The sequence below is a fragment of the Myxocyprinus asiaticus genome, chromosome 39, assembly GCF_019703515.2.
Source record: "Myxocyprinus asiaticus isolate MX2 ecotype Aquarium Trade chromosome 39, UBuf_Myxa_2, whole genome shotgun sequence".
Classification (NCBI taxonomy): Eukaryota; Metazoa; Chordata; class Actinopteri; order Cypriniformes; family Catostomidae; genus Myxocyprinus; species Myxocyprinus asiaticus.
Genome location: NC_059382.1, coordinates 36,184,137 through 36,203,608, shown reverse-complemented (window position 1 = coordinate 36,203,608; position 19,472 = coordinate 36,184,137). Strand labels below are relative to the sequence as shown.

The following is a 19,472-nucleotide window of genomic DNA, read 5'->3' as shown; positions in this document are numbered from 1 at the left end:
CTTAGAAAGGAAGCATAAAGAAAGGTAAGCTAAGTGTAAGTGATGCTAGCAAAGCTAGCTAGCTAACATTAGCAATTTGCCTATTGCTGCATTCCATTCAACTCGGAAAGTCGGATTTTCCAACTTCCTACTGGGAAAAGTGCAATGGAACACCACTTGAAATCGTAATTACAACTTGAAAAGTCGTGCGGAAATGTAAAAACTCAGATTTTGCTGAGATACAGGTGCGTGACTTCACACAATCTCGTCGGCACCCAGGAAGATGTACAAAATAAATGATAAACATTCACTTTTATTAAATAATATTGATAAATTAGAGATCCTACATTACATGATATTAAAGCTTGTTTAACAAACGTTAGCAGAGTAGCAGGTGTTCAAAAAATGGTAAAGTATACTCTCTTTTGATAATCATACACCTGTAAATGCTAGCGTTGCAGATTGTTTATGAATTGGGTTGCTAGGGGGCATCTCTGGTGACAGTCAAACACCTGCTAAGCTATTGGGAGTGTTGCCGTTTTGCATCCGTTTTGCATCTGGCATTGGAATGTCTTTAGTCAGAGATCGGAGATATCAAGTGGAATATCCCACATCTGATTTGAATGGAACGCAGCATCTGTACTTAAACTCATCTTCACCCAAAGCGATTTAGCGAGTATTAGATATACATATTAGCTACCTATGTATTTACTGTTTTTTAGGGCACTAGTTTCAGTTGCTTGGCAGCTATTTGCCACCCAGTGGCAGATCCTTATATAGGCAGGCACCTAGGGCGGCAACGCTCACTAGGGCGGCATGACAGGGTACCTGATCGCAAGTTCATGATGGGAGAAAGGTGCCCCGAATTGTGCCACTGGCTCACGATGGGTGAAAGGTGCCCCAAATCGTGCCACCCTGCACAGTGCTCGCAAGATCGTGATGGGGAAAGTTGCCCTGAGTTGTTCCTGACAGGCTAAAAGGCTCTAAATGAACATTACATTTATATAGCACTTTTCTGACATTACACTCAAAGTGCTTTGCACAGGGGACTCTCCTCAACCACCACCAGTGTGCAGCATCCACCTGGATGATGTGACGGCAGCAGTAGTGTGCTCACCACACACTAGCTATTGGTGAAGAGGAGAGAGTGGAGTGATAGAGCCAATTAATGGATGGGGATTATTAGGAAGCCATGATTGATAAGGGTCAGTTTGGCCAGGACACCAGGATATTCCCTACTGTTTTTGAGAAGTGTCCTGGGATTTTTAATGACCACAGAGAGTCAGGACCTCGGTTTAACGTCACATCCGAAGGACGGTGCCTTTTTACAGTATAGTGTCCCCATCACTATACTGGGGCATTAGGACCTACACAGTCCGCAGGGTGAGAACACCCTGCTGGACTCCCTAATACCTCTTCCAGCAGCAACCTTAGTTTTCCCAGGTGGTCTCCCATCCAGGTACTGACCAGGCTCAGCCCTACTTAGCTTCAGTAGGCAACCAGTCTTGAGCTACAGGGTGATATGGCTGCTGGTCATATCACCCTGATTATAGATGTTCATAATGCATTCTTAAATTCTGAACAAGCAAAAGATAACCATAATCAACAATATAGGTACACTGTGACACAGGATCGACTCGGTGGTCTTGAGAAAATAAGCATCAACCATGTGATTGCTGGGGAGATTTGACAGAGTCATTGATGATTTTGCCTCAATGAAAACTAGGAGGGGAGGGTTAAATTTGAAATTAGGAATTATGTGTAATGGCACAAGCAGCAATCTGTAAGTATTCTGCCATTTTCTTTATTGACTCTATTGATTGTGCAATTTAAGTTCTGTGTATATATAATGTACATGTTAATATAAACCAAAAATATATAGTTACTTCATTTCTATATTCATTGTCTAGTTATACCCAAAAATGAAAATTCTCTCATTTACTCACCCTCATGCCATTCCAGAAACATGGCTTTCTTTCTTTTGCAGAACACAAATGAAGATTTTTAGAAGAATATTTCAGCTCTGTAGGTCTATACAATGCAAGTTAATGTTGGCCAGAACCTTGAAGATACAAAAAAAACACAAAGACAGCATAAAAGTAATCCATAAGACTCCAGTGGTTAAATCTATGTCTTGAGAAGTGATATGATAGGTGTGGGTGAGAAATTGATTGATAATCCCTTTTTACTCTAAATCTCCATTTAAACTTGAAACTAAACAGGCATCACATGTGACTTCAAGATGTGAAAGTGGAGATATAGAGTTAAACAATTACTTAAATATTTATCTGTTTCTCACCCACACGTATTATATTGCTTCTGAAGACATGGATTTAGGGGTTGGGAAGTTAAGGAGGGCACCATGTCAGATCTCGCCTAGGGCATCAAGTAAACCAGAATCGGCACTGTTGCCACCTAGCCTGGTGCGCAAGTTACCTAATTTAGTTAACATATACTGAGGGATGTTTGTGAGAGATTGAGGGGACGGTCATGTGGTGACGTTATTTCCTATGTTACGTTTTGCTTGTAATAAACAATGACGAGACACTTAAAGCTATGTAGCTAATGTATATAAAGTTACGTTACATCAACGTTAGCTAATGTCAGCTCCGACATAAACGCTACATGCCGCGGTAATGCTCCCTCACTTGGGTGAGAGAGCTAGAGATGTGACAGCAGAGAGTGGAGACCGAGTAATGCGCCGCCTCTTATATGAAAAATGTGCATTTTAAATAGGCTGCTTTGCTTATGTTTGGCATTCTTTGTTCTATTTTCTAGATTTAGCTATGTGGTTAGCAAATTGCACACATTTATACAAGGCTTGTTGTTGGTTCAAAAACAACAAAAAACGTACTATATTGTTTAAGAAAAGACAGAGAAAAGTGAAGACTTAAGTATTAAATAATTGTTTGATATATTCTGTACTTAATGATATTTTCTATGGGAAGAGTCATCCAGAAAACCTGATGCGATGATTGCACAAACATTTTATTGTTTTAGGTGGATGGTAAAACTTGGAAAAGGTTCATTTCTTATGGTACACTGACACACACACACACACACACACACACACACACACACACACACACACACACACACACACACATGTATATAAAAAATATATATATGCCATTATTTATATATATATATATATATATATATATATATATATATATATATATATATATATATAAAATGGCAATAAAAGAGGTGAATGAAGAGGAATCTTCATTTGTTTTCTGTGGGTGTTTTTATGGGAATGTGGATCTTTCAGATTAATTTGAGGAGTGCCTATGGTTTGCATGTTCCACATTTTATCGTAAGTGTGTCAATGAGTGTGGGACTCGCACTGGTCTGGTCTTGGTCTTGACTTGGTCTCGATTTAGGTGGTCTTGAATACAACACTGCTTTAGAGAACATCGAAACTACAGCAATGCTGTAAAAGAAGTCCTGAATAGTAGTAAACCTGTTACAGTAACTTCACCAGAAGACATTGCCTATTAAACACATTACAATCGGTAAACATGATATATCCAGAGTAATGTTCGATTCATTAAAGCATGACGACCAGTATAAGCTTCGACAACCCTACCAGAAAACATATCGCTATGGTAACGACAGTAACCCAGGTTCCCGGAAAGCAGGGAACAAGACGCTGCATCAGTAGTGACTATCTCTGAAGCCTTTTAAAATCACTCAACTCTATTGGTAGATAGCACTTGACGCTGCACTCCTCTTGGGCTGCAACTAACGATTACTGTATTTTGATAGTCGATTAATCTTTGGTTATTTCTTCAAATAATAGATTAATTGGTTAACACATTTTATTTCATGTATTTTATTAAAAAAATAAATAAAAATTAAAGATAAGAGGCATACAGATTTAGTTCAATCTACAGTACTGAATTCATGATTCTCTACTCTCACAAAACTTTGAATAAAGCCTGAATCATGAAAGTTAAGTTTGAATTTAGTATTATTGCTTTCAGGACATTTGCAAAACAATTCCTTCAATTGTAAAAATTTACAAAAAGTACTGATTATCCATCATGGATGGAGAGAAAAAATAAATAAAAAATCAGCCCAGCAGAGGGCGATGGTGACGCCAGAATAGAAATATGAATAATTCTGCCCAGCTGAAAAATACATAATTATGTTAGATACAGTTGTGCTCAAAAGTTTGCATACCCTTGGAGAATTGGTAATATATGTACCTTTTTTTTAAAGAAAACACGAGTGAGCAGGCAAAACACATTTCTTTTATTTCATATTCATATTCAACTGTAGGTTATAACAGAATGACACAATCATAAAACAAAACATGGCAACAAAGAAAAAAATGAAATGACCCCTGTTCAAAAGTCTGCATACACTTAGTTCTTAATACTGTGTATTGCCCCCTTTAGCATCAATGACAGCGTGCAGTCTTTTGTAATAGTTGTCTATGAGGCACCAAATTCTTGCAGGTGGTATGGCTGCCCATTCGTCTTTGCAAAATGCCTCCAGGTCATGCAAAGTCTTTGGTCGTCTTGCATGAACCGCACGTTTGAGATCTCCCCAGACTGGCTCGATGATATTAAGGTCAGGAGACTGTGATGGCCACTTCAGGACCATCACCTTTTTCTGCTGTAACCACTGGAGGGTCAACTTGGCCTTGTGCTTAGGGTCATTGTCATGCTGGAAAGTCCAAGTGCGTCCCATGCGCAGCTTTCGTGCAGAAGAATGCAAATTGTCTGCCATTATTTTCTGATAACATGCTGCATTCATCTTGCCATCAATTTTCACAAGATTCCCCGTGCCTTTAGAGCTCACACACCCCCAAAACATCAGTGAGCCACCACCATGCTTCACAGTGGGGATGGTATTCTTTTCACTATAGGCCTTGTTAACCCCTCTCCAAACATAGCGCTTATGGTTGTGACCATAAAGCTCTATTTTGGTCTCGTCACTCCAAATTACAGTGTGCCAGAAGCTGTGAGGCGTGTCAAGGTGTTGTCGGGCATATTGTAACCGGGCTTTTTTGTGGCATTGGCGCAGTAAAGGCTTCTTTCTGGCAACTCGACCATGCAGCTCATTTTTGTTCAAGTATCGTCGTATTGTGCTCCTTGAAACAACCACACCGTCTTTTTCCAGAGCAGCCTGTATTTCTCCTGAGGTTACCTGTGGGTTTTTCTTTGTATCTCGAACAATTCTTCTGGCAGTTGTGGCTGAAATCTTTCTTGGTCTACCTGACCATGGCTTGGTATCAAGAGATCCCTGAATTTTCCACTTAAGTGATTGAACAGTACTGACTGGCATTTTCAAGGCTTTGGTTATCCATTACCTTGTTACGCAGGTCTTTTGACAGTTCTTTTCTGCTCCCCATGGCTCAGTATCTAGCCTGCTCAGTGCATCCACATGAGAGCTAACAAACTCATTGACTATTTATACACAGACACTAATTGCAATTTAAAAAGCCACAAGAGTGGGAAATTAACCTTTTTATTGCCATTTAAACCTGTGTGTGTCACCTTGTGTGTCTGTAACAAGGCCAAACATTCAGGGGTATGTAAACTTTTGATCAGGGCCATTTGGGTGATTTCTGTTATCATTATGACTTAAAAAGGAGCCAAACAACTATGTGATGATAAATGGCTTCATATGATCACTATCCTTAAATAAAAGACAGTTTTTTTTTTTTTTTTTTCTTGCATGATCAGTCCTATTTTCAAAATCAATGCCAAAATGTCTGCCAGGGTATGCAAACTTTTGAGCACAACTGTACATATGCTTGTGCACAGTCACCGATTACATACATTATGTATTTTAAATTAATGTTGTAGGTTTCAAAATAGTATTGTCAAAGATTACATGTTTCTAAACTGTTCTTTTAAAAAAATATGTGTATGTTTATCCTTTAAAATAATGTTTGCCATGGTATAAATTTACTGGTGAGATCAGACATTACATTTGGCATTATCAGGAGGACTATCAAATATCAGGACCCTTAGCATTGTTGTTATACATTTTATATTCAGAATTATACACAGTTTAATACAGCACGCAGCAGATTCACTATCGCGCTGAAAATATCATAGTTGCTAATTATATAACATGCGCTCTTTTGAGGAGTAGAAATAATCTAAAACACTTTAAAAACCGGCACACGTTGACCTCTGAGACATCAGTATTATATCCATGAAAGCTGCATAACTGATTAAATTGAAACTGAAATAGAGTTATGATGTTGCACGAGTTTAATCAAAAAGATGGCGCTACCTTTCTCCATTGCGAGCGGTTTGATTTACGCGGATGTGCACGCTCTTTTGCTCAGTGAAGTTTAACGGAGACTCGCATGTGATAAAAACAAACAGTTTTGTCAAATACACTGAAATATAGAATACGTATACTTGTCATGAATTCATAACATGTATACATTACAAAACATAGAAAATAGCGGTAAAATGTAAGTTATGCACTGGAGAGAAACAACTCTTAAGCGCATCAAACAGCACACACACTCTGTCAACGCACCTGATGTCGCAACCGCTCCACATTAAACTGTATGCTTATTATTATTATCTTTGAAGTGTTTATTAAGTGCTCTCGTGCGCTGGTCAACTTGGATCATGTATTTTCCTGTCTTTGTTGTTTTTCAAACGAGTTTCATCATGCAGCACATTTTCACTGAGCTGTAAAGTGACGTCATGATGGAGCTTCTCTGTGCTCACCACATATTTCCAACTAATCGATAATGGAATTCGTTGTCGATGATTTCCATTACTGATAATGATCAATTTTAGCAATTAGTTGTTGCAACTCCTCGATGTGCACATCATCGCAAGCATCCAAGGCGGAACACCGCACCATTTCATCAGGATTTTCGACTGAAGGGAAAAGAGTGCATCTCTCTTAAAATACAATGCACTAGTTAGCAAGGTAGTAAACGCTGAGAAATCAACCTTCCTTCGCAGTAAGGATCTGGGAAGAGAAATGCAAGTTGTGAAACCTGGCAAAGGTCCAGCCTGCAGCCAGGCAGATGTGCTCCAAGGACACACGCTTAGACCACGCCTAGGAGGAGGCCATAATCCTAGTAGACCAGGGGATGTGTGCTCATCAATAAACCACTCAAGGGGTCATGGCCAGTTGCTTTAGCAGCATCATGGAGTGTGTCATTAAAACGCTCCTGCAAGAGGTGAAGTATTGACTGCACAGTGCAACACTCTGGGTTAACGCCATGGGAGTAATGCTGCATTCCATTCAACTCGGAAAGTTAGATTTTCAAACTTCCTACTGGGAAAGTGCAATGGAATGCCACTTGAAGTCGTAATTCCAACTTGGAAAGTCGTGCGGAAATTTTAACTATTAGACGACCAGGTGGAGGATCGGTGATGATCTGAGGGTGCTTCAGCAAGGCTGAAGGACACATGAATCAAGCCACGAACAAGGTTATCCTGGAAGAAAACTTGCTCTGGAAAAAATTGAGACCACTGCATGTGTTTGAGTAAATTGAACATTTTTGTTTTATTCTTTAAAGTACTGACAACATTTTTCCAAATTCCAAATAAAAATATTGTCATTTAGAGCATTTATTTGCAGAAAATGACAATTGGTCAAAATAACAAAAACCTTGAATAATGCAAAGAAAACAAGTTCATATTAATTTTTAAACAACACAATACTAATGTTTTAACTTCGGAAGTGTTCAGAAATCAATATTTGGTGGAATAACCCTACTTTTTAATCACAGCTTTCATGCATTTTGGCATGCTCTCTACCAGTCTTTCACATTGCTGTTTGGTGACTTTATGCCACTCCTGGCGCAAAAATTCAAGCAGCTCGGATTTCTTTGATGGCTTGTGGCCATCCATCTTCCTCTTGATCACATTCCAGAGGTTTTCAATGGGGTTCAGGTCTGGAGATTGGGCTGACCATGACAGGGTCTTGATCCAGTGGTCCTCCATCCACACCTTGATTGACCTGGCTGTGTGGCATGGAGGATTGTCCTGCTGAAAAAACCAATCCTCAGAGTTGGGGAACATTTTCAGTGCAGAAGGAAGCAAGTGTTCTTCCAGGATTCTCCTTGTACGTGGCTTGATTCATGCATCCTTCACAAAGATGAATCTGCTCAAATTCAGCCTTGCTGAAGCACCCCCAGATCATCACCGATCCTCCACCTGGTCGTCTAATGGTTAGATGGAGACCTGGAGAGGCCTTCAAGCCACAGTGTCTCGCACCCACTGTGATATTTGGTGGAGGATCAGTGAAAATTTATTTTCCCATGTGTTCATTAGGTGGAAAACTGTGAGGAAACATGCCTTTATTATTTTTAAATAGATTTTTTTTTCATTACTTTAAAGTATTGAGTCTACTTGGCATCTTGAAATGATTGGATGACATGAAAAGGCGAGGCCGCTGAAGATGGAGAAGAGGAGAGACACATGCTCAAACCAGTGACAATCACCCTCAAATTCTCAGTGAGGTTACCGGCGTCAGCTTCCCGACAATTAAGCCGAGAGCAAAGCGCTTTGAATGTCATGCATTCACAGTGAACACGGTCAATCTCAACAAGTGCTGCGTGTCGTGCAGGGATAACTTCAGTGACATAGCACACCCCTAATCTCCGCCAAGCATGGTCATATGATGCGGGCCAGCGTGCAGAAAATCATGGCCATACTGGGCAGGCGAAGCTGCTTGAGATGGAGCAGAGGAGAGACACTCTATATCCCGACCTTGCATGCCTCCATCATGCAGTCCCTCGAGAGCCGCAGGAGGAGGGGGGAAGCGGATTCGGCTTCCAGAATGAAAGTGAGCCGATAGCAAAGCGTTTTTAGTGCTGTTCCAGCGTGGCTTTTGTCCAGACAATCACAGCTCTCGTGCTGAACAGGCGAAGCCACTTGAAATGGAGAAGAGGAGGCACGAAAAGCTGGGCTGGTGGCAAATCCCCATCAAATCCCTGTGCTCTATTCCCTCGGGAGCCACAGGAGTACAGCGGGTGGAGAGAGGAACTGCTTTGGCTTTCAGAACAAAAGCGAGCGGAGAGCAAAGCATCGAGTTATTCTCAACGAGCACCACTTATATTAAACAGTGCTTGTGCCCGTCATACAGAGAAATGTATCACTCTGTTTTCATGCTTTTGGAAACATATGTGAAACGCCATCTTGAAAAAAGATTGTACAGTAAAACACACAATCACAAGAGCAATAATTTTTCAAACGCTTATGATAAAGGATTCACTTTCTGTTGATGCGCAACTGGGAAATCAGAAATACACTCGCTGAAGCTGTAGAGTGTCGATGGCGAAGCCAGGCTCGTCCATCTGTGAATCAACTCGCTGATGATGTGCTGTATCAATTGTGAAGCAAAGTCTTGTCCGTTCATTGAAGCACAACAATGAAGTAAAAAACAATCCACTTGCTGTGAAGGTGTTCAGTATCAATGACGAATATAAGATTTTGCCGTTCAGAGTACGAAATATGATATCATGACCCTGAAGGAGAAAATTCTGATGAAATGGCGATGTCAGTGCTCGCGATGACACGCCCATCAGGGAGCTGAGCATCAAGTGGCATTTTTAAAGGGCTTTAGAGAGGTAGTCATTCCTAGGCCGAGTTTTCCATAGCGTCAGCAACTGACGTAGCATCGAAGTGACCAACTTGAAAGGGAAACAAAGCATTATAGCAATTACAGAAATGCACAATCTGTCATTTTTCATTGCCTTTATAGCAGATAGTATGTTTTAATGGATTGCACCATTTAAAATAGCATCTAAAAGTTGCTTTAGGTGCAAGGTAGGTCCCCATGAATGTATGCTCATCTCAGTGTTCTGATTTCATAGCACAGTAATGTACATACTAATTTGTTTAGCATGAACCATTTCTATTATAACCTTCAAAGAAATGATTAATAAAATTGCATGATTGTAATTGTTATTGTGTGTTTCTGCATTTTATTTTCATGAATAATAAAGTATATTTCATCCTCCATTACATGTTTTTAGTTTACAGTTTCATTGTTTGCAGCGCATAAGGCCTACTTTTTAGTATTACAGTTCCCTTGCATTGTCCACTGAGGCTGTATATTGTAATATGAAAATAAAGTGTCTTCAATTGAACTCATATCAGCCATATCAGAATTTTAACCTCTTAAATTGATATGTGTAGTACAATTTTGTAGTGGATAATACACTTGGAGAATCATATTAAAATAGATAAATGTGTTTTTCATCTTCACCAAAGCAAGTAATATCACGGTTATATGTTTCAATGGATAACATACATAATTTAAACATGAATATAGCACGTAATAACTTTGGCTCTCCATGTGATCACAGACAAAGCAGGTAATCTCAAACCATGAGACTCATCTGCGCAGGAATCACAATTCGCATAGTGTTCTTCCACAAATTGCTTGCAATTTTAGTTTTCAACTACAGATGTCCAAGCCTTAAGTTTCATAGTGCAGCTTAAGTTATTAGCTGAAAAACATAAAGCTTCCCCATACACCGTAGCTCAAGTTTCAAATCTATATCAATTCAGATATAGCATGTCAAGATATGTTGCACCAAGTTTGACATCAGTGATTTCAGACGTCATTGCGTCTCTCATCTTATTATTGATGTCAAACCTGCAGTGGCATCTTGACGCATCAAGTATGAATTTATAGATATTTCAGAGCTATGGCCGAGGGGAATATTTTCAGCAAATTATCATATTTGTGGGAACTAACCTTGTAAAGTATTGAAAATTTGCATTGTGTGATTCATTGGGGTAAGTTTTTGTGGGGATATTTCTGTTATCTTTTGTTGGGGTATCATAACTGACTGTTCTTTTTATTTGCAGGACAAGGTGGACAGTATCCAGTTCTGCCATTCAGGAGAGAGGTATTATTGATGGTTTACTGCAAACAAAATGTTTTTACTTTTGTTTATTCTTTGTGTTCTATATATACCTAAAACATTTTTTAATCTCTTACTGTCAGGTTTGTGAGTGGCAGTCGAGATGGCACTGCTCGTATATGGCGTCTGGATCAGAGACATCAGTGGAACAGTATTTTATTGGACATGTCTGCCACTCTTCCAGGGTATGCGCAGCCTCTGGAAATGTCAAATACATTTTTCATTGATGGTGACTTAATCAGCATCTAATGCAGTTGCTTGCTTCATGTTTCCTGTAGATCTGCACCTTTAATAGAGGATGGAAGTTTCTTTAAACCCAAAGTCACCATGGTTTCCTGGGATCGCCATGACAGCACAGTCATTACGGCTGTCAACAATCATCTCCTCAAAGTGTGGAATTCCTTCACAGGGCAGTTGCTACACATTTTAAAAGTAAGATAATTTTCCACTGCTGTGATTGTTTATATAATATAGGTGTGTGTGTGTGTGTGTGTGTGTGTATGTAAGCTTGGCCATTGCACTTTCACCATTTTATCAATGTTATCTTTTTCAAATTCAAAAAAATGGTCGCAAATGCAACAAAAAATAAATGATTGAGACAATAATTTTAAAATCTAGTCGCCATTGGTGACAGTTGGGAACACTTTGTGTGCATTCATATTAGGACTGGGTAAAAAAAAAATATTTTCTGATATTACGTTCTTCATTTGAACGATCTAGATATTGATGATTTAATCACAAGGTCGAACTTTTACTCTATGCGCATCCTTCTACTATGAGAAAAAAATCACTTGTATTTGCAACCAAATTTCCCACTATGCGACTAATATGTCTGATTAACCAATGTATGATAAATGTTCAGATTTCACTCACCAGTGATTGAGTAGTATATTGGTGAGGAATTTTAGCACCATGTTGAAAGTAAAAGTTTGGTTTGACTCATTCTGTGTAATGTGTGTCCAAAGATGAGATCCACACAATCCAGTTGTCATTGAATAATTTCCCTTTTTGTTCTTTACAGTCTGTTGTTGATAGAAAAACAACAAAAGTAGAACAATTTAATTCTAATTCTAATTTAATTCTTTACGCAAATCCGCATAGTATGAATGAGGTAAAGCCATTTGAGTCCTCTCTCGTTAATATGCGCTCATTTACAGATGCTCTTTACAGAACAGACAGTTTTCTTAAATATGCAGCATTATCTGGGAGAGAATTTCTGTCATATGTTAGTGAAATAGACATTATTACTGAAATATACCCATATGAATCCATGTCGAATCAAATTGTATCGGAATCTAATCAAATTGAGAGCTTGTGAATCGGAAGCATATCTGTATCAATACCCAGCCCTAATTAATATGCTGTTTCGTCAGATACCATCTATTATCTATTGAATACAATTTTTGAAGAGCGTGCCAGTGCCTTGTGCTAAAATGGTCTCTTTAAGATAACCGGCAGCTCTGCAAGCAAATGTTTACTGTTGAATGAGTGCTGCGCACATTAACAAGAGGGAAGTTGCACTGTGGTTTTTCCCTCATCCGTGCAATGTATTGCTTTTTACTTTTTGATCACCAACTGACTGTAAATAACAAAGGATATTGAAAGAGACATGAAATGGAAATGGACTGTGTGGATCTTGTCTTTGAACACACAATACACGGAACAAAGAAAAAGGAAACTTTTACTTGTATAATGTGTATTGACCTGCTTGTACAAATATTTATTGTACAAGGTGCATCACTGTAGCCATGCTGTAAAACAGAGAATGTTGTGAAAACAGTCCGTAGAAAAGTTTAACCAAAATTAAAGTTGACATCGTTAAATGCAGTGTAATGTAATTATGACATATTATGGCTCTACTAAAGCGATGGTGACACCGCAATCCACGACACCTTAGGACCCACTGCAGCCAAATATTGTCAGTTTCCTTTAGATTGCACACTCAAGAGGCACAACAAGCAGTAGAAGATGAGGCTGAATCTAACTTCTTAATCGCCAGCATTTTATTCTGTGATCACTTTGCTTAAGTTCTTCTTTGCCACTTCACAACTCAATCTCTGGTAAGTAAAATCTGAATATTTACTAGCCAGTGGCTAATAAAAGACATATTTTAGGTGCATAGCGCAAAATTTTGTAGCATATACGAGTGATTTACTCGCAATGTAGAAAGCTGGTTTAGGAGTCAGTGGCTCCATAGTCTTTTTTTTTTTAAGTCTGGAGCCCTGTTTGGTGTGAACGGTCCTTTGAGCTGCAAGACACTGACAAGAGAGCAAGACGCAACTGCTAAAGACCTCCACCTTTGTCATCGTCAGTGCATTGAATGCACATTTTTAGGATTCCAATTAGCATTTTTATCTTAAATTCAACATATATTTGAATTTCGGTGCACAATACTGTGGCAGCTCATCAAAATTGTAGCGCAGCAGTCTCTGCAGACAGTTGTAAAGACATCATGCAAGAAATTGTGTGAATTTCAACGTGTGAAGTCTTCGTGATCAGAACTTCTGTCTGTCCAAGAGTAATAATTACAGACTATTTCACAGACTCTTTTTCTTTTTTTTTCTTTTTTTTTTTTTTGTGCAAAATTCAACAGTTGGTGTGTTCTGAGTCTAAATCCGCTTTTCCACCATCGGGCTAAATGGTTTTTGTTGACAAGTGAACAAATTCTTATTCCACTGTGGTGCTGTAAAATCAGGATTGGAATGGACTGACTGGTCAAGTTTAAATCTTTATTGTCCTCAGGAGGCAGTTTGTGATGTAGACCGCAGTACACACACATAAACTCACACAATTTAACCTCGAACATAAAAAAACAACAAAAAACCAAACTTCGCCGCCCTTAGTTACGGTTGCTTGCTTTGACAAGCTCTGCAGAACTCCCCATTGGAATGAATGGGAGATTGCCATGAAGGACGCGTTTTTTGGAAAAATATTCTCATAAACGGAGTGGATAGTATTTTTACGTGGGCTGGTATGAAGGGTGACATTGTAACATCTTTGTAACATTACACATCTAATAACATTATCTTAAGTGAACAGAGCATTTTAAAACATCTCATAACACACTAATTTTGATGCGGTGAACTGTTTATTTACAGTCGCTTTTATTATGACTTGAATCAATACATAAACAAATTAATGTTCAGTTATTAGCATTAATTTTCCTTGGAGCAAATGTAGGTGTCGTTGCAGATGTTATATGTTCATTTGGGAATGAGGGCTGACACAGTTTAATCCATAACATACTCTTCTCCAGATTTTTTTTAAAGATAATTAAAAAAGAAAAATACACTGCGGGTATCCTCTCTGGGTAACACGTGTCACTATTACAAATGACCCGGCAACAACTTATTTATTATTTTGATAATATCCCCTTTAAAAGTACTCAAACACAGATTAATTCCATAGGCTGTCATTGGAAAATAGCAAACGCGTTTGAGTAATGGCGGCAGGGCAGCAGTTCCTAAGAGTGGATTGGTCAGAAGCGCTTTTAAGGTGGGGCTTAGCGAAGGGTCAATTGAACCGTGCTTAATTGGAAATGCTATGGTAATTGTTACAGAGCTCAGAAACATTCAGCCTTAAGGTGGAAAAGCTTCTTAAGTCTACACAGTCCTGTTCTCAGACCAGTGGTTAAATAGATGGGTCATATTGAGTTATTTGCACTTTAGAATTAAATGCAATTCTATGCAACCCCCCACAGGGTCATGAGGCGGAGGTGTTTGTTTTGGAGCCACACCCCTATGACCCTCGGGTCATGCTTTCTGCTGGCCATGATGGAAATGTCTTCATATGGGACCTCATTAGAGGCACCAAAACTCTGCACTACTTTAACATGGTACAGCATCCCAAACGTTTTCAATTCTAGCACTAGTACATCCACAAGATATACTAGATGCTGTTTTATTGAGATAAGCTATTAAATAAGATTAAAATTGTATATGATTCCAGTTTAAAAACACTGAAATTTAGCATAAGATATTTTGTCCTGGCTTTAATGGTATATGTGTTGTGTAGATTGAAGGTCAAGGACATGGTGCTGTGTTCGACTGCAAGTTCACGCCTGATGGTCTTCGCTTTGCCTGCACAGACTCTCATGGACATCTGGTTATTTTTGGCTTTGGAAGCTCCAAACCTTATGAAAAGGTTTCTGTTATGAACAACAAAATTGAAGCTGGTCATTTAATATGACCTGATATCTGGCTTGCACAGACAATTGGTATAAAACAGCTCAGAATTCCTAAATATCACCCCCCACCCCACCCCCTTTTTTGTTTTATTCTCTCTGAAATTATCCTTAGCTTCCAGACCAGGTCTTCTTCCACACAGACTACCGGCCGCTGATCCGGGACTCAAACGGGTTTGTTCTGGATGAGCAGACTCAGCAGGCCCCTCATCTCATGCCTTCTCCCTTCCTGGTGGATGTGGACGGCAACCCTCATCCTCCCAGATACCAAAGACTGGTCCCAGGAAGAGAAAACATTGCAGATGAACACCTTGTTCCTCAACTGGGCTATGTTGCTATGAGTAAGATGCCCTGGCATTGTCATAACGTTGTCGTAATTCATCCCTAGTTCACTGTTTACTGTAGGAGCTTACCGAAGTAGACTGAGAACAGTGCACATATCAGGCTTTGGAATAAGGAACTGGTTCTCAGAATATTTGGTTCCATTCATGGCATTCAGTTTTGTTAACTGTTCTTGAACATCTGTGTGCCTCCGCTGATACTGACTGAATGCAATGCTAAAATACAACAGGGGTGTTTACTGCACACCATACAACAAGCAACCATGCTTCCAGGTTCTTCCAATACGTTGATGACTATGAGCAGCAAAGGTTTTAATGATCTTAAACATTATATAATGTAGTAATGTTTCATAATGTTTATTAAAGTTAGTATGAAGTGGTAGCTATAGTATTTTTTGAAGTAATGTACACAGGTCCTTTTGAATTATCATGAAAACCTGTTTTAACTGTATTCAGTATTTTAATTTCTCAGATGTGTTGAATATACACCATCACATCTGTAAGGCATCACCTTTAAAGCCTAAAAAATATGACATATAAAAGTTAAAAATACAAATATAGCCACAAGCGACAAATGTCTGTTTCCAGTGTAGTATGACTCCCAAATAATGATTCATATTAACCAGTTGTTTTTATTGAGAAAAGATCTTCTGAAGTACAGTATCAGTTTGAAACAGTGTGATGATTCACTGACTAAGTCAGTTAGAGCGGTTATTGATTTCTTCACTGAATTGCAAGAAAATTAATCATTAATGAGTGATGCTATTGTTTGAGTCAAAATGAGTGTACTTGTGTGCTTCTACACATTATTATATTAATAACCTGTCAGTGATTATAATGATTTAAAGGGATAGTTCACCCAAAAATGAAAATTCTCTCGTTACCTCATGCCATCCCAGATGTGTATGACTTTCTTTCTTCTGCAGAACACAAATTCTGATTTTTAGAAGAACATTTCAGCTCTGTAGGTCCATACAATGCAAGTGAATTGGTGCAATATTTTGACGCTCCAAAAAGCACACAAAGGCATCATAAAAGTAATCCATACGACTCCATTGTTTTAATCCAAATCTTCAGAAGCGATATGACAGGTGTGGGTGAGAAACCTATCAATATTTAAGTCCTTTTTTGCTTTATAAGTTCAGACTATATCTGATTTAATAGATATGTTGCCCTCTTCTTTTCAATTTGTCTTTGCTTCATGTGCTTTCTGTAATATATATGAGTTCTTACTTGTGATACAATGTTATGTAATGTATATTATTAGTTGATGATAAAGCATTAAAAAAGTTGTACATTTTTTTTTGTTAGTAATTCTTCTCCCTGCCCAGTAGGGGGTGATATGCATGAAGAATGTGCGTCACCAAAAACACAAGAAGAATGTGAAAGTGGAGACTGACTGAGCAGGGAGGAGAATTTAGAGTAAAAAAATGACTTAAATATTGATCTGTTTCACACCCACACCTATCATATCCTTTCTGAAGAAACTGATTTAACCACCAGAGTCCAGAGGATTACTTTTATGCTGATTTATGTTATTTTTAGAGCTTCAAAATTTTGGCACCAATTCTCTTGCATTGAATGGACCTACAAAGCTGAGATATTCAAAAAATCTTAATTTGATTTCAGCAGATGAAAAAGTCTCACATCTGGGATGGCATGAGGGTGAGTAAATGATAAGAGAATTTTTATTTTGGGGTAAACTATCCCTTCAAGACATTCAGAATAGAGTTTTGTCATAATAAATTATTCTTTAATAATAAAAAAATACAAAAACATTTTAATATGTTTAAGAAAGCTGGTATTGTCTTTTAGTACTGTTACTGTCTTGTGTGACCCCCACTCGACAGACAATCATAATAAAGTAGAATAACCACAGATAAGTAATGTGTGGGTCTTTCTTTTCTACACTGATGAAAATGGCTGTGTTTTGCTACAGGTGATGGTGAGGTGGTGGAGCAGGTGATCAGTCAGCAGCCTGTGGAAAGCGAGGAGCCTCGCCACAGCGCCTTGGATTACGCAATCCGCCAGCTTCAGGAACATCAGGAAAGACAGGCTGCAGCTCAGGTGGAGGGTGCTGGTCTTGCCCTTGCCAATGTGCCGGAGCCTGGAACACCACGCAGAGGTGCCTATGGGTTTTTCATTGGCAGAATACCCCAGAAACCACACAGCAGTGTCAGAAACCACTAGGAAAACGGGCAATCAGGCAATCACCACTCTTAAATTGTAAAAGTGTAGTTAAATAATACTATTAATGATAGCAAAAGAGGTATGCAAAATTTAAAAAATTAGCACTTATTTTACTCTTATCAGATAGTGTTGTTAATCTCAATAATTGTATGTTGGGTATTTTTCAGTAGACACATTTTGAAGGACCTATACTTGGAACGCCAGTTAATATCTTTAGCATTTAATTCTGTGTATTCTTAGAGTGTCACCCTTTTAAAGGAATAGTTCACCCAAAAATGAAAATTCTCATGATTTACTCACTCTCATGCCATCCCAGATGTGTATGACTTTCTTCAGAACACAAATGAAGATTTTTAGAAGAATATTTCCAGTGGTCTAATTAATGTCTTCTGAAGTGAAATGATAGGTGTGTGTAAGAAATAGATCAATATTTAAAACCTTTTTTACTAAAAATGTTCGCTTTTGGCCAGCTGTAGTTTGTACGTTGACGAGGGTGGAGTTCAAACTGCCTCTTGTGTGATGTATGCACGTAAGCCTCTTCTGCATAGATAGTCATACATAGATCTCTTATTAGCAACTGTTTCTATGGACCGCGATACTGTTTTGTCCAAAAAGCAGTTTATGCAGTGGTCTGAGCAAGGAGCTTGGTCTGAGGCATCTCCACCACTCACTCACTTGCATTCAAACTGATTCAAACAGCTCTCCTTGTTGACCATTCCAAGATGGCACCACAGTTGACGTATCCAAAACAGCCGACTGAGGCATCTATGTATGAAGTTCTATGCTCCTCTGCTGTAAAAAAAAAAAAAAAAAAAAAAAAAACACTGCTTCCGTTTTTTGTTGTTGCTTTTTTTTCGTATTTCACGTGAGAACTGATGCATTTTAAATATTCATCTATTTCTTACACCTAGTATTTAGCTTCAGAAGATATTAAATAATCCACTGGAGTCCTATGGATTAATTTTATGATGCCTTTGTGTGCTTTTTGGAGCTTCAAAATGTTGGCACCGATTCACTTGCACTTATGGACCCACAGAGCTGAAATATTCTTCTAAAAATCTTCATTTGTGTTCTGAAGAAGAAAGTCATATGATGTGTCACAAATGATGTGAATTTTTTTTTTTTTTTTTTTTTTTTTGGGTAAACTAATCCTTTTAAGACGACTTAGTATTGAAGCTCCTCCCAGTCACTAAAACTGGTGTCTTTGATTATACAGTGTCATTGAACGAGCGCATGGAGGTGCAGTCTCCTCCTAACGTGGGTTTACGGCGAAGTGGACAGGTTGAGGGAGTGCGGCAGATGCATCAGAATGCTCCTCGCAGTCAGATGGCCACAGAAAGAGACCTTCAGGCCTGGAGACGCCGGGTGGTCGTGCCAGAACTTACAGTGAGCGGATACAGGTGAAATTCTCAAATGTGCTCAGTAGCGACTGCCCATGGTTTTAATGACTCTCTTGTTTGTTGTCAGTGTACGTCAACGTACACACAACTTCAGTTGAGGTTGTGCTTTGATTATGCAAGTTTAAGATCTGTTTAAATGCAAATAATTTGTTTTTTTTATATATATAAAGTTTTTTGTTAATCGGTTTTCAATTCAATTTTCTGCTCTACCCAAAAATGGCATAATTTGGTAGGTCTCTGAAGAATAGCACCCAACAACACCATTACACCACTGTGCATGTAACAGGAAATACTGGTGTTCAAATTGAAAGTAACTTGTTGTGATTTATTGTTTGCGTAAATAATTGATCTTTTTACTTAACATACTAGTCATTCATTCTCATCATTTTAAGCTTAACAGTTAGATATAGCCTAAAACAAAGATGAAAGTATGCATAAATATAATGACATATAATGGATATAATAATAATAATAATAATAATAATTCCCACGGTCATGGAAAA

The 19,472-nt window shown here is 38.5% G+C and overlaps 1 protein-coding gene across 1 annotated transcript in view; it reads left to right on the top strand.

The window, feature by feature from the left end:
* brwd1 (bromodomain and WD repeat domain containing 1) overlaps nt 1-19,472 on the top strand; it is a 69,363-nt gene that overhangs the window by 17,549 nt on the left and 32,342 nt on the right. The window contains exons 12-19 of the mRNA XM_051678949.1: nt 10,800-10,840; nt 10,939-11,040; nt 11,134-11,287; nt 14,556-14,690; nt 14,870-14,998; nt 15,154-15,379; nt 17,319-17,504; nt 18,786-18,969. Coding sequence (XP_051534909.1) covers nt 10,800-10,840; nt 10,939-11,040; nt 11,134-11,287; nt 14,556-14,690; nt 14,870-14,998; nt 15,154-15,379; nt 17,319-17,504; nt 18,786-18,969 — 1,157 coding nt within the window. The remainder of the gene's footprint in view (nt 1-10,799; nt 10,841-10,938; nt 11,041-11,133; nt 11,288-14,555; nt 14,691-14,869; nt 14,999-15,153; nt 15,380-17,318; nt 17,505-18,785; nt 18,970-19,472) is intronic.